Source organism: Formica exsecta, unplaced genomic scaffold, assembly GCF_003651465.1.
Source record: "Formica exsecta isolate Colony F162 unplaced genomic scaffold, ASM365146v1 scaffold355, whole genome shotgun sequence".
Taxonomy (NCBI): domain Eukaryota; kingdom Metazoa; phylum Arthropoda; class Insecta; order Hymenoptera; family Formicidae; genus Formica; species Formica exsecta.
In genome coordinates, this window is record NW_021850798.1 from 101118 (window position 1) to 116542 (window position 15425).

Genomic DNA, 15425 nt, shown 5'->3' on the forward strand with positions numbered 1-15425 from the left:
TGGTTATAATTGCTATAATTACTGATGTAGTAATTTTAGAAATAATGTTCATTCTCTATAATATTCTATATTATCATCCTGTTTCATATTCCAATTTTTTCCCTTATTAAACTGTGTGTGCAAATATTAATCAAGAAAGAAAGAGAAGAGCCTGAGAATCTTCCGTTAATTGTTTACAAAGATATATTTATATATTAATATAGATATTATTTTAAATATTTAAATTTTTAAAATACATTTTCTGTGCACTAATATTATAGTCATAGTTGTTTAATTATTTCTATGTTACTTTTATTCATTTACTAAATTTTATACTCGAGATCACCTAAAGAAAGATTATGTTATTAAGACATTATATTTATTTTGATCTCAACTGTAACATGATTATAATAAAAATATATGATTTCACGTATGAAAAGTATTAGTGACCTTGAAATGTCCTTAAAAATGATCTTAGCAATTTTTTTATTATTATATTTTCCATTTTGAGCTTTCTTTCTCTTACAATTAGACATATTATCATTAGAAATAAAGATATTTGAAGTATCATATAAGTATCAAATCAACTGGGATACCCTGTATATATATCTAATGCATATATGCATAGAAAAATCGATCACGTGTCTGAAATAAAAACCGTACAGTATTTTTGTTAAAATTAGATATCTAATTTATTATATATCTGTCTATTGATAAGCCTTTATGGATCAAACAGCCATGTGCTTTATATATATATACATATATACAGGGTGTCCCATTTTAATTGTGCACTCCGATTAACATCGCAGAAAGTGATCGGAAAAAATGTTTTAGACAAAAGTTGTTGGGTTTTGAGGAGGCCACATGATAAAAATATGAACTTGATCTTGAGTGACCTTTTCAAGGTGAGGTCAATGTGATCGATGTTTTCATTTATTTATTAAATTATTATAAAATGCTGTTTGAATGTAAGAATACATAAATTATAATTGTAAGACACTTATTAGTTTATTATTAATCTCATTATTAATCAATAATCTATTTTTGTTAAAATCTTCCTTATTTTGGTAAAATCTCATGCCGCTTAAATAATTGTATTCACTTATAATAGAATCAAATTCTTACCATTCTTTTTCATACCTAAAATTATTTTTAAATTTAATTTTGATATTTATCACGTTTTTATTTCTGCTTTAATTGTACATTTTATTATTAATACACAACTTATTGTTAGTACATATATCGTAATACACAAAGTTATATTTTGTTCTTGAACATTCTTATTTACGTTTTCTGCTTACACAAGTCATGATCTTTGCATGACGTCAAACTGATAATCCGTATCTCTAGCAAAATGTTCCAACTATGTACATACTTCTTGCTCAATCAATCAAGATGTGATAACGTATATGTGATAAACATACGTTTATGGTAAACTTATATATATCGGATTGTAGCGACCAAATCTTAGTTAGTATTCTCGATACGGTTTGAGCAGGGATACGCGATGGAATATTTGAGCTTTGATCTGTCGTCTAAGTCGCTTACTTTAAAAAAGCGAGATATTCTTCCTAAACCGGCAGCAAATGAAGTACGAATTAAAATCGCGTATTCCGGAATCTGTGGGACGGATCTTCATATTTTGGAAGTATAAAATCATTACAAATATATATCATTTTTTCATCATCAAAATTGTAAAATATAAAAAATTTGTAATGTGATTTTAAAGATATTGTATATCTGCGCAATTGTACCGTGCGCCATTGAAGGCCTCTCCATATATATATTATTCATTTCTTTTTCATGACATATTTCCTTAAATAATGAATTTAGATCAAAAGTATCTTAGTATTTTTTTACGTAAAATTAAAGGCTCTTTCCGATTTTGCAAGTAAATATACCCCATTCTATTTAAAAAAATCAAGTTGATCTCTAAATGATCTTGAAAAACATCACCCAAGGATAATTCTAGGTCACGATATTATGTCCGCCTCAAAACCTTACAACTTTTGCCTGATACATTTTTTTCTAAAACTCCGTCATTTGGAGATATTTGACTGTCACTTTTAAAATGGGACACACTGTATATAAAATTATATATATTTCGCGCATTATTGTATTTTGTAAGATATGGCAAGATTTTTTATTATTTAAAAATTAGTATTTGAAAATTATGTAAAAACATTTAAAAATTTTCACGAATCAATTAATAACTATTTGTTTTGCTAATACATTCAATAATGCATTTTGTCTCCAGTAACGTAATTTACAATAAAAAATACCGTTAAAAAATTTTATTATTATTAATTGCTTCTTGTATCACGATACATGTCTGGCACGAGCGCGGATACACATATGGAACTTCGCGATATTAATGTAATACTTTCTTTCAGGGTTCCTTTCCGTGTAAAGAGAATGGGCCTTTAACTCTTGGACACGAGTTCGTAGGTACGATCGATGAACTTGGATCGGAAGTGACCATATTTAAGGTCGGTCAACGAGTCGCCGTGGATCCTAACAGCGGATGCAATAAATGCGATCACTGCCACAATGCAAATTATCATTTTTGTGAATTCGGCGGTATAAATAATACGATAGGAATTTTTAGGGATGGAGGATGGGCCACACACGCGCTTGTCCCAGAAACGCAGGTACGGTAATATATACAAGGCGTCCCAAAAAACCAGACATTTTATAATGATAGATTGTTTGTCCAATTTCTGAAATCGATTTTCACTTAATAAAAATGTCAAGGAAAAAGCGCAGGGTGTCTACTAACTGAAAAAAAACCATGGAAAACCAGAAATTCTTAGGGATTTCTTTTGTATCTGGAAAAATCAGGGAATTCTCATTTTTATTGTGATTCAGGAAATTTTTAAATAAATTAAATAAAAAAGATGCTCTTCTTCATAATTTTGTTCTCATATTGTAAATAGTCGGCAAGCCAAGTGAATTATGCATTTAAGATATATTATAAATATATACTTATCTCTCTCTGTTTATATATTCAATCTCTTAACAAAACAGTACATATTCTTTATTGTCATTTTTAGTGATAAAGAAAATATTTTCTTTACCTGGAATTTTGAACAAAAACATTTGCAAGGGAATTCTCAAAAAATTTTTTTACAATATTTGAATGGACACCCTAAATGAGTGTATAATAAAAAAGGATGAAGGGATAAAGAATGTGGGGATTTAGAGAATAAAGAATACAGGCTTGACTAAATACTGACTTCCCTTGCTACAATATGTTTTTTTGTGCTAAGAAAAAATCGATTCCGAATTGGTAGAAAAATTTTTCATTATTAAAAAGGATTATGCCCAGTTTCTTATTGAAATTGGACCCTCAGTGAATAGCATTGAAACATGGCTAGGATTGCAGGGCATCAAAAGAGGATTAAAAAGTTCCATAGGCACAATCTTGTAAAATGAGTCCCCTCTAAGTGCTAGAGCTGTCCAAAAGTTCACTATTATGACTACCCAGTCAGCCACATCTGTTCTAACAGATATTGCCAAGTGCTTGCTACAAATTATCGTACCTATATACAATAAATGGTCCATACGTTCGCCAGACTTCAATTAAAATCTTTTGTTTCGTACTTCGTGAATACTCCCCTATCAATTAATATATGATTCACGACTGTTCATTCGGGGCCCAAACTGGGCATAGTCCTTTATCATGAAAACAATCAACTTCTTTTGAGACATCTTGTATATATATTAGGTGTACAACTTTGCTTCCGCCGTTTTCCTATAGATGGCTTTAGCGGTAAGTAGTGGTCGAAATAAATAGATCATAGACGTCATACAATAAATTTGGGCATCTGTCAACATAACCCCATAGAAACATTAGTCGATTTGTGTCTGCATCATAAAGCTATTCTCGATTGAAAATGTCAGTTTACGAGCCAAATTCTCGTCATTTGAGGGAGGTTTTAATTTTCTGCTTCAATATGAAGAAACCTGCGGCTGAGGCTCATCGAATGCTCTCAACTACTTACGGTGAGGCCGCTATTAGTGAAAGATCGTGTCGTGAGTGGTTTCAACGCTTCAAGAACGGTGATTTTCACGTCGAAGACCGGCATAGCGGTGGAAGAGAGAAGGTTTTCGAAGATGCAGAATTGGAGGCATTACTTAATAAAGACTCGAGTCAAAGTCAAGAAGAATTGGCACGATCATTGGGAGTGACTCAACAAGCAATTTCAAAACGCCTCAAAGACATGGGAATGATTCAGAAGCAAGGAAATTGGGTGCCGTACGAGTTGAAACCGAGAGATGTTGAACGGCGTTTGTTTGCTTGTGAACAGTTGCTTGAAAGGCAAAGACGGAAGGGATTTCTGCATCGCATTGTGACTGGGGACGAAAAATGGGTTCATTACGATAACCCCAAGCGCAGAAAAACATGGGGATATCCCGGCCATGCTTCAACGTCGACGGCCAAACCGAATATTCACGGCTCCAAGGTCATGCTCTGTATTTGGTGGGACCAGCTCGGCGTAGTGTATTATGAGCTGTTAAAACCGACTGAAACAATCACAGGCGATCGTTATCGAACGCAATTAATGCGTTTGAGCCGAGCATTAAAAGACAAACGGCCGCAATACAACGAGAGACACGATAAAGTGATTTTGCAGCATGACAATGCTCGACCCCATGTTGCGAAAGTGGTCAAAACACACTTGGAAACGTTGAAATGGGAAGTCCTACCCCACCCGCCGTATTCTCCAGACGTTGCTCCCTCTGATTATCACTTGTTTCGATCAATGGCACACGGCCTGGTTGACCAGCACTTTCGGTCTTATGAAGAAGTAAGAAATTGGATCAATTCGTGGATCGCTTCAGAAGATGACCAGTTTTTTCAACGCGGGATTCGTACGCTGCCCGAAAGATGGGAGAAAGTAGTGGCCAGCGATGGACAATACTTTGAATCATAAATGTATAACCACTTTTTTACAATAAAGCCTCGAATTTCGGAGAAAAAACGGCGGAAGCAAAGTTGTACACCTAATACATATCGTCTTATCACACCGCGATATCTATATCTCTCATTCGCATCTATTGTATGTACATCTGTGATTTGTAGGTTTATTTGATCGCGGATGAAATTGAAATGTATCAAGCAGTGCTGAGTGAGCCCTTGTCGTGTCTTACTCACGGTTGGGACAAACTCAATCCCGTAAATGTAGGGAACAGAGTTCTCGTAATAGGCGCCGGTATTATAGGTTTACTATGGGCCTGTCTACTTCATTTACACGGTCTCAGAAAGACTGTCACTATTAGTGAACCGCAACAAAAACGGAGAGAACTCGCCACCCATCTTGGTATTAATATATTGTATTAATATATTATAATATATTGAATATATATATTATATTGGTATTAATATATTATAATATATTGAAAAATATATTAAAGCATTATATTTTAAACATTATTTTTTGTGTAACATGAATAATTTTTGAAAGAATTCTAATAGAGATATATTTATGCGTGAATATATAGGTCTAGATTACCAAGTTAAAAATCCAAACGAAATAAAAGAGGAATTTGATATAGCTGTGGACTGCAGCGGCTCTGCTCCAGCGATGGAAGCGGCCATTTCTTTATTAGATCACGGTGGTCGCCTATGCGTATTCGGTGTCGCTAATCCGAAAGCGAAGCTGTCAATTGAACCATTTCAGGTAAACTTATCGCATAGCCACAAGAACCATATATACTTGTTAAAAATTAATTATTCTGTATTTAATTAATATTTAATTATCATGGTTGGGTAAGTTAATTTTTTTTTTTAACTAAATTAAGTTTAAAGTTAATAACCCAACAATTAACTAAATTTACGTTAAAAGTTACTTAAACAAAAATTAACTCAGTTAAAGTTAAGTTAGAAAATTATTAACTCATTAAAATTAAAAATTAATTCTCTACACAGAGAAAAGTTTTTTGGGATTTAATAAATTTTGTTGAAACCAAAAAAATATAATGTTTCGAATGATCTAACCATATTAATGTTTGAAGTAACAAATATGATTGTTTGATTTTCAAATAACATAATTTATTTACTTTAAATAAAATATTTTTTAAATTAATTTCACTTTTTCTTCAACTTAAAAATTATATTATTCTTTCAAACAATATTATTGTTTTCTTTAAATAATATTCTTGTTTTATTTAAAAGATTCATTATGTTGCTTTGAACAATTTAAATAAAGCTTAGAACAAAATTAGATAAAGTAAAATTGCATATATTACTGCATCTTTTTAATCAAATCTTTGCAGCATCTTAAGGCCATAGTAGTAGAAAAACTCAATTTTACTTATTCGGAATTTCTGTCCGAATAAGTGAATATCGGACATTTATCTGTCCGATTTTCCAAAAATCAGTTCGTTATCTGAATTCTCCTTTATGGAGATCGTATCACAAATAAAACTGATAGAAATAGTTGTTAAATGTTATTAGCCGCATTTTGCAGGCTTTATTCATATACGCTTATGACAGAAACTTGAATACGAGTATAGTGAAATATGGCGCGTCGCATAATGGTGTGCGAATAAACTATACTATTCCAAATAATATTTTTCCGTCAAACAATATGGTTTAATGCAACGAAACTATTAAATTTTTATTCAACAAAATAATGTTTTGTATAAAATTATGTTTTTGTAACGAAAATATAAGTCAAACAAATAGATATATTAAATCTAAAGAAATCTTTTTCTTTGTGTATCCAACAGCAAATCGACACATCCGACAAACTTTTGTTGTACGACAAATGAAATATTACAATCAATTATTTTCACATGATTTTAATATTGATGAACGTTAATGCATTTAAAAATAACTAGTTTAAAAGTTAACATGTTTAAAATTAACTAAGTTAAATTAAAAGTTATTAACTGTTCAACTGTTTAACTTAACTATTAATTGTTTAAGTTACTACCCAATCCTATCTATTATTATTCTGTATTTTATTATTTAATTATTCTGTATGTATCTCGGCAGGTTTATAAGAAAGAGCTGACCATCGTAGGCGTGATGGTAAATCCCTATTCTTTTCTTAAAGGATTAGCTTTGTTGCAGCCAATGTCTGAGAAATATCTCGATTATAATAAGTTAGGAATTAAAGTATTCTCTTTGTCCCAATATAAAGAAGCTCTGGACGCGTTGAAGAAGGGAGACATAAGCAAGGCTGTTTTCAAATTGTAAAATGGGTTTTTTATATGTTGGAATAGAAAAAAATAAGATATATTATTTTTATAAAGTTTCATTATTATAATATTAAAGCCATAATATATTTGACAGTATACATATAAATTGTATTACAACGTATATAAATAATACTACAGTTATTACAGATATTATGAGTATCATGGCGTCGAGATTCAAATACAAATTACAATATTAACAAGTATAAAATCGTATAAATTTGTAAAGAGTATATAAAAACTTGACGCACGCGGGGATCCTCTTATTTTATTGAGATTCTATATTCCTATTTTTACTTATTGGGGGTTATATATCATGATATGCCTTGTTAAAAAAAAAAAATTTAGTTATAAGTGTGCAGAGTAAATAGTTTAGCAAGAAATATGTGCCTGATAAAACACATTAAATGTTATCTTATTTATGTACGTACAAGTAACATACATAAATACAAATAATATATTGCCTAAAAACTATACACATTTATAATTTTACTTGTAATACGAATTACACTTTATCACGAACAAGGCACTAACATCAACATTGTTTTCTTTGTTCATGACGTTTCAAACCTTTTTATATTAACAGCTGGATATTTCTACCATCAGGTTTCTTCTATATAATATTAACAAATCCATATTGTCGATTTGTAACTACCAATGACTATTTATAAGGTAATAAGATAATATTATGTTTTTTATAACGTCATTATTCTTTGCTTCTTTTCATCTTTTATCAGTTGGCAGTGAGACCAAAAGATGTTTGTCATGCTATCTGCACGCGACGTTACATAATATCGTGTATCATCATAAATGTGTACTGGAATGCTATAATTTATATATTGCCAACGTTTTTGTATATTATTGATCTCTATTCAGAAGTTGAGTATGAAAGTTATTTTGTAATAATTAAAATGTTAACAAGTAGCAAATCAGCATGATAGATAAAAATCATGTTACATTTATTATCATACATTTTCTTCTATTCTACTAATCTATTCTCATTTCTGTTTAATATCAGTTTCAATAAAGTTAAAACTCTTCGATGTACGATTTGTAAAAATTGAGCAGCATAATTACGCACAATATAAGGAGACAAGATCAATCGTAGAGATTTAAAGAAAATGTATATAATATAGAGATTGATATGAAAATTTCAATAAAAATTATATAACATATCTATATATATACATAAAAATTGATTCTAAAAATGAAAGTATCGTAAAAAAACTGTAGTGTGTTTAAAATATGAAAATAATGATATTAAAATTGTATTAACAATTGCATTGTGGCGATACAAACGCCACAAATGTTACAACACGCATGTTTTTTATCAATAATATAAATCACTCCGTTCGTAAATAACTATAAAAATCGTGTGATGAAATAGACAAGATTAATTAGTAAAACATTAATTGAGGCCTTTATAGCTTAAGTTTTGGTCTTATAGCATTATTGCGACAACAATAAAGCTAATGATATAGAGCCATTTTAAGAGGTCGCACCTGTTTGCTGCTGCCCATTGAAGGCCTGGGTAGTTAATATTTGGCATGGAAATCTCTGTAAATAATACACATATATACATACACACACACACACATATATATATATATATATATATATATATACTACAAAAAAATAGGGAACACTTTTTATAACCTAAAAATTGGGCTATTTTCAAATCGTTGAAACTTCGAAACTGACAAAAAGAATCATCGTAGACAAAAAATTAAAAAAGCATTTTGAAGCTTAAAGTTTCAACTTTAACATCCTATCGGTGGTCCAAAAAAATTTTTTTTTCCTTGTTCTATGCTTTAAAAAAGAATCCATTGTTTTGTTCTTTAAAATTATGTATTTTTGACACTCTGAAGCTCAATGAAAACATTTCTCTCGAAAAATTCAACTCAAGTTCCATAAACTACAACAATTTGCCTACAAAATGCTTTTTTTAAAATTTCCCTACGATTTTCTTTGACCGAGTTACATGTTTTTGAAACATGTATATATGTATATATAGAAACTAATTGAGAATCTATAATCAAATAATGTAATCATTTTAAACTTTCATTATTGCAAGAATATATAAAAAATATATAAAAAATGACTTACCTCATTATTGTAATTAATAAAACTAGAACTATCAAAGGTCTGGAAGCAACTGGAATTACACCAGTTCCATAATGAGCTTGACCACAAGCTGGTGGGCAAACAGGGATAATGGTTTCTGCGCAAACAAACAAGGGAACAAATCTAACATGCCGTCTACAAAAAATAAATCTATTGCAAATAGCTAAAAAAAAAAATTAATGAATAAAAATTAAAAGACAATAAATTTTAAAAATAAAAGATATAAAATGCACATTCATATGCACATATTGAACTTTATAATTTAAGCAACATGATGGATGTTTTATTTTTACCATGCACAAGTCAACATATTCACAAATCTGAATCCAATATACAAATAATCTCGTTTTAACTATATATATAAATTATGTACAGATTAGGTTATACAATATGTATAACCTAACCTGTATATAGGTTATACAATATATAAAAATATAGAGGATTGTATTCTCTTTTTAGATTTTCTTACCAAAAAGCTCAACTTTTGTTTCAGCACTGCCCAATTTATTGGCTGCCCGACATACGTATTCTCCATATTGCCGTTTTTCTATGGTAATAACTCGAATTGTTGTATCGGTATATTCGTCTGCGGTTGCGAAATGTGATATACTGTAATGCTGATTATTCGACAATTGTATATCATCTTTGACCCAAGTAATAGCTGGTGGAGGATACGCCTCTACGTGACATTCCAAATCCATATCATACTGCAAAGCTTGTCCGAGTCGTGGCCTCGGAGCTGTTATTACCGGCGCAAATTCAACCTCCACATTGATATTACGTCTAGCACCACGTCCAACGCCATTTTCAGCAACACAGTAATATGTTCCACGATCCTCTTTTCGTATGGCAGATATTTTTAATGTATTACCACTGTAATATTTCTAAAGTTTATACACAGCTTATCAAATAATTAATAAAATATAATTTGCACTAATTATGCCATACCGATAAATTGATCCTCCGGTAGGTAAAATGGCATTGTTCTCTCTATGCCAAGATATTCTTGGTGGTGGAAAGCCACTGGCATAGCATTCTAGCATAACAGGTTGTCCCTCGCTAACTACTAAAGATTGAGTCGAGTTGTCGCTAATTATTGGTGGTCTACGAACTTGCAATTCTACTTCTGCATTTATAAGATTGTTCACGGATATTTGTATTCTACATTGATAGAATCCAGCATCTGTTTCTTGTATATCTTTAATCTGAAATATCAAATATATCAATTATGTGCCATTAATGTTTGAAATATATGAATATATCTTGAATCGGAAGCATTTCGATTAAGTCTTACTTGTAAGACATAAGTGGCGGATGCTGTATCGTGTCTAATAGCAAATCTACTGTCCCTAATTATCAATGCAGTGCCGGTAGAAAGTGCTACTTGCTCGTGTACACTGTCCCTGTTGACTTTTATCCACAAAACAGGATAATCCTGCGCATATTGAATGGAACAGTGTAACTCTACAGTCTCTCCAATATCCTTAATTTGTTCCTGCGATATGTAAGATATTGTCGGAGTACGTTGAGCTACAACTGAAACAACAAATTAAAATTTATATATCTGAGTTGAAAATATAAGCTGTATTATCGCGAATTATATTATTCGTCAAATGGCAAAAGTAAATTTTTCCATTTCGAGTTAATATGATGCTAGGAATGAAAGACATAATATACAAGGTGCTTCACAAAATACTATCCCAAAATTATCCCAGATTATGATCTACTAGTGCTATATATTCTTAAATTTTCTAATTTTAATGTACTACAATTATCATTTTATTTGCAAGTATTTTTTTTGGCCATACCTTTCAGAAGCTGTATTTTAGAAACGGAGCATTTCTTTTCGGACATGTTTATATAAATATTTCTTTTTATTTTGATCTGGGAAATCTCCCTTTAAATTTTTCTAACATCTTTTTGAAACACCTTGTATATCTCTCAACACAAAGTTACGTACATGAAGTGTACGTGCTTGATTTACATTAATGTATGTGTTTACCTGTCTGCAGGAATGNNATCAAAACTAAAATGACAGCACGCATCGTGACACACCCAATACGGTACTCAATTCGGCCCAAAGAACGTCCTCAGCTTCTCTCCACGATGCAATTGTCGCTGTTCTTATTTGTGAACATAGGATTCCTCCTTCCAATTTAATGAAGCATGGATTAAGCCTTATTCACTCGAGACGATACAACGCGTGCAGTTCTATTCAACGATACAAATCAACTATTCAAAACGATGTAATCGGCAAAAAGGAACAGTAACGCGTCCGAATCTGTCCGAAGCGTCCTAAAAACATCCACGGGTGGGACAGGTGTCTGTTGACTGATCATGAGCGTTGTAAATATGGCGTACGATGCCTACATCCCTAGTCAAATACGAGATAAAAATCTCGTTCTTGTTGTTGATCTTATTTTGCTACAATTATCATTCTAATTAAATCGATTACAAATTGTAATCTGCAATTGTAAAATTAAAATTGATTAGTGTAGCATTCTATGAGTAATATCGATAAATTATTAACGTGATTCGATTGCTTTTGCGATTGATTTGAATATTCGAATGCTCGAATTCGAAAGCTAATTAATAAGATTAATAAATATTGTGAATGAAAATTTCTCAACGTTCAATTTATTCTTTTAAGAAAGAAAGAGAGAGCTTCTTAATACCTTATATATAATTAATATACTTAAAAAAAATGTCTTCTAAAAAATAAAAAATCCCTAAAAAATAAAAAATAAAAACTAAATATGAAATCAATAGTTAAGGGTCGGCAGGAGAGACGGTGGAGACCTCTCGCGGGAAGCCGACTTAAGACGTAAGCGAATTGACCAATCACGATCGAACAATAAAGCAGCTATATTGAAACGTAAACAACGCTGAAAATTCCGTATGGATAAAATTCTTAAGTCTTAAGTCTTAGGGCCCGGGCACATTAAAAAACTTAAGCAGTAAGACTTAAGACTTAAGAATTTCAACCAAAGTCTTACTGCTTAAGTTTTTTTATGTGCCACGGCCCTTACTGCTTAAGTTTTTTTTATGTGCCACGGCTCTTACTATTTAAGTTTTTCTATGTGCCGCAGCCCAGCTCCATAAAGTTAGCCGGTCAACATTCACTTTTATAATTTTATAAAATAAACTATTATTTCTCAAACGTTGAAAATATTACAGACGTGTTTCCCAATAATTTCATGTTGATTAAAATAAAAAAAGAATTTTTTAAAAATTGTGTCTGCTAATTATACGCTCAATTAATTTTCATTTATTATAAATAAATTATTATTTCCTAAACTATGAAAATATATTCCTAAATTTGCCCAAACGGTTCCCAAACGATTGCAATAATAAAAAATAAGAAATATCAAATTTGTCTGTTAAGTATACGGAGGTGCAAAATACACGTGTCTTTAAGCGTATGTACCTGATCCGCCATATTGATTCTTTCTGAACGCAGCAATGAGTAAAGAATCACAGGAGAGAGCATTTTTGGTGCTAGCAAGCGGACGGAAGTGCCTATATATAAGTGGACGCTCAAGATGGCCGCTCAGGGACGAATTGCAGCATGACAGAGATACTGGAAGTACCTCAAAGGCCTGGCAATGCACCATGATCTTACAATTAACACTTATTAATAATATTTGTTTAGCCTAATATTGGCTCTTCCTTTCACTTATTTAGAATGGTGATCGTGCGCAAAATAAGTGCAGACTGAAATAAGTAAGGCAACAAGTGGCTGTACACGGCCCTGAAAAACGTCGAAAAAAATGGACGCTCAAGATGGCTGCGATGACGTACTACCGTTCGCAATAAATCTACCCCCACCACCGATACACTCTCTCCTGTGATTCTTTACTCATTGGAACGCAGTTCATATTTTTCGAAGGCAGACTTATAGATGACATTACTAACGCTGGTACACATTTTAACAAAGGAGTTTGACCACCCTAGAGACACTATAATCAGAGACGGGCCACGAAAAGGCCAGTTTTGATTGGTCCGCCATTTTTTGTCTATTCCCGCTGATTTTTAAATCTATTAATTACGTTAATCTTAAAATATAACACAATTTTAAAAAAGTAGACGTTTTAAAGTTAATAAAAAGTATTTTTTATCATACAATTCTAATCTTTTATAATATTTATTTATATTAAAATGCAAAATTGGATAATTATGAAAATTAATATATGTATATTCACAAAATTTTATTTTATATAATCATACATAAAGTAAGTAAATAAAATCAAGGAAAAATAAACCAAAATATTAAAATCACAATGAAAATGTTATCAAAATGATATCGAAATAACATCAAACAACGTCAAAATGACGTAATTTTAACGTCATTTTGATATCATTATGATCTGTTCTACTTATAAATATATACAGGGTGCGGCATTTATAGTGACGCGGGCATATTTTTCGAAAACAAAGTGAGATATCAAAAATTAGATTAGAAACAAAATTTTGCGTTGTCGCGTACTTGTCTACAATCCTCTAATTTTACTTCAGGAGGATTTTAACCCACTCTCTTTTCTTAATTCCATGTTCTACAATTTTTATTTTATAATGCGCGAGAGTTATTTAGGCGGGAAGGAGACTATCTGCAAAGTGGTACAAATTATAGGATTCCAAAATTCATAAAAAATGACTTTGAAGAAGCTACAAATTTATGTTGATGATAAATTGTGGATGTTTGACGTGTCCGATACTGAATAAAACTCCAAATCTAAATATATGTACACGTAGGCGGACACAACGGCGCGGCCCCTACAAAGCCTGCAAAGAATTCGGTTAATGCGTTCATTGATAAATGATCATGTATCACTTTCTATCTACGAGACCGACCGATTTCGAGATTTCGTTTAAAATTCCATTGCTTTCCATAAATATTAAAAATTGTATTAAAAGACATTTATACCCAAACAGCACGAAAAGGCCAAAAGACATCTTGAAAATATTTAAAGAACGATAAGACATTTTTAAATCGTTTTTTAGACGTCTTTTAGGAATATGTGAGGTCTGAAAATATTTCAAAGTAGAAAATTCTCTATAAATATTATATACAATGCTTGTAGAATGCTTGCAGAAATATCATACATTTCATCTGCCATGTCTGTTTACAAACAGTCCAAGCGCGCATGGGTCTGTTCCGTTTCTCTATGCGCAGTATGACGTCATATGACATCAATGACGTCATTGCATCGTTTCTGCCAATAAAAGGCTTGAATTCATAGTAAAATATAGTGATTAATTGAACCGGGTTGGGTTAACCCGTTCATTCGAAAACGCTATAAGGGAGTTAGCGGCTTAGTAATATATAGAAATCTGTATTATTTTCTCGGTCGTCGGGAGCAATGCTCGATCGCACATACGCGAGGGAGAAAAGTATCTTATTATCTTGGCTGACAGTAAGCAAATTGATCAATCACGGTCGAACAGTAAGGCAGCCATATTGAAACGTAAGCTACGCTGCAAATTCCGTATGGTTGAAATTCTTAAGTCTTAAGTTTACTGCTTAAGTTTTTTTATGTGCCCGGGCCCTTATGGCCAATGAGGAAAGAATCACAGGAGAGAGCATATCTGTGGTGGGGGTAGATTTATCGCGAACGGAAGTACGTCACGCAGCCATCTTGAGTATCCACTTTTTTGACGTATCAGAGCGCGTGTAACAGCCATTTTAGCTGCAGATACGCAAAGTCGTGTCAATTGTGTGTCAAAAGTGTTAACTGTGTGCATAATTAGTCTAATTGTGATATATAGAGCATCATGGTGCATTGTCATGCGTGTGGCATAACCACAAAAGCTAGAAATTATGGGATAACGTTTCATCGGTTAGTAATTACTATCAGTAATATAACGAGAATTGTATATTTTGAAGAATCCACTCGTAATTATTAAATTACTAATTTCACAAACAGGTTTCCGAAAAACGAAGATCAGAGATGTGCCTGGATCAATTTTGTTAAGGAGAAAAAAGGGTTACAGGAAAACGTCAAATGTACTGCGCTTTGTTCGCAACACTTCGAGACATTATGTTTCGATAGAACATCACCTGAAAAAGTTCGATTGAAACAGTTTTCTGTACCAACAATATATATTTCAAGATCAAA

The 15425-nt window shown here is 31.8% G+C and overlaps 2 protein-coding genes across 3 annotated transcripts; one reads left to right on the plus strand and one right to left on the minus strand.

Moving 5' to 3' along the window:
- Positions 1–1439: 1439 nt before the first annotated feature.
- Positions 1440–7618, plus strand: LOC115238736 (sorbitol dehydrogenase-like). The gene is made up of 5 exons (XM_029812785.1): positions 1440–1627; positions 2373–2630; positions 5066–5303; positions 5485–5663; positions 6983–7618. The coding sequence occupies exons 1-5, from the start codon at positions 1487–1489 to the stop codon at positions 7184–7186; spliced, it is 1020 nt and encodes a 339-aa protein (XP_029668645.1). The 5' UTR covers positions 1440–1486; the 3' UTR covers positions 7187–7618.
- LOC115238735 (lachesin) lies at positions 7251–11688 on the minus strand. Of its 2 annotated transcripts, XM_029812783.1 has the most exons (6): positions 11312–11679; positions 10604–10845; positions 10258–10514; positions 9779–10182; positions 9292–9406; positions 7251–8742 (listed from the first exon to the last, which is right to left on the minus strand). In XM_029812783.1, exons 1-6 carry the CDS (start codon positions 11352–11354, stop codon positions 8721–8723), a joined length of 1083 nt encoding a protein of 360 aa, XP_029668643.1. In that variant the 5' UTR covers positions 11355–11679; the 3' UTR covers positions 7251–8720. The 2 variants fall into 2 exon arrangements, with proteins under 2 accessions (XP_029668643.1, XP_029668644.1); XM_029812784.1 differs by lacking the exon at positions 9292–9406 and having other exon boundaries at positions 11312–11688.
- Between the last annotated feature and the right edge of the window lie 3737 nt (positions 11689–15425).

Excerpts from the sequence above, each read along its gene's own strand:
- LOC115238736 (XM_029812785.1), top strand. The coding sequence starts at position 1,487 with ATGGAATATTTGAGCTTTGATCTGTCGTCTAAGTCGCTTACTTTAAAA. Across the intron at positions 5,304-5,484 it reads AGAACTCGCCACCCATCTTG|GTCTAGATTACCAAGTTAAA; the intron begins GTATTAATATAT and ends GTGAATATATAG. Across the intron at positions 5,664-6,982 it reads TGTCAATTGAACCATTTCAG|GTTTATAAGAAAGAGCTGAC; the intron begins GTAAACTTATCG and ends GTATCTCGGCAG.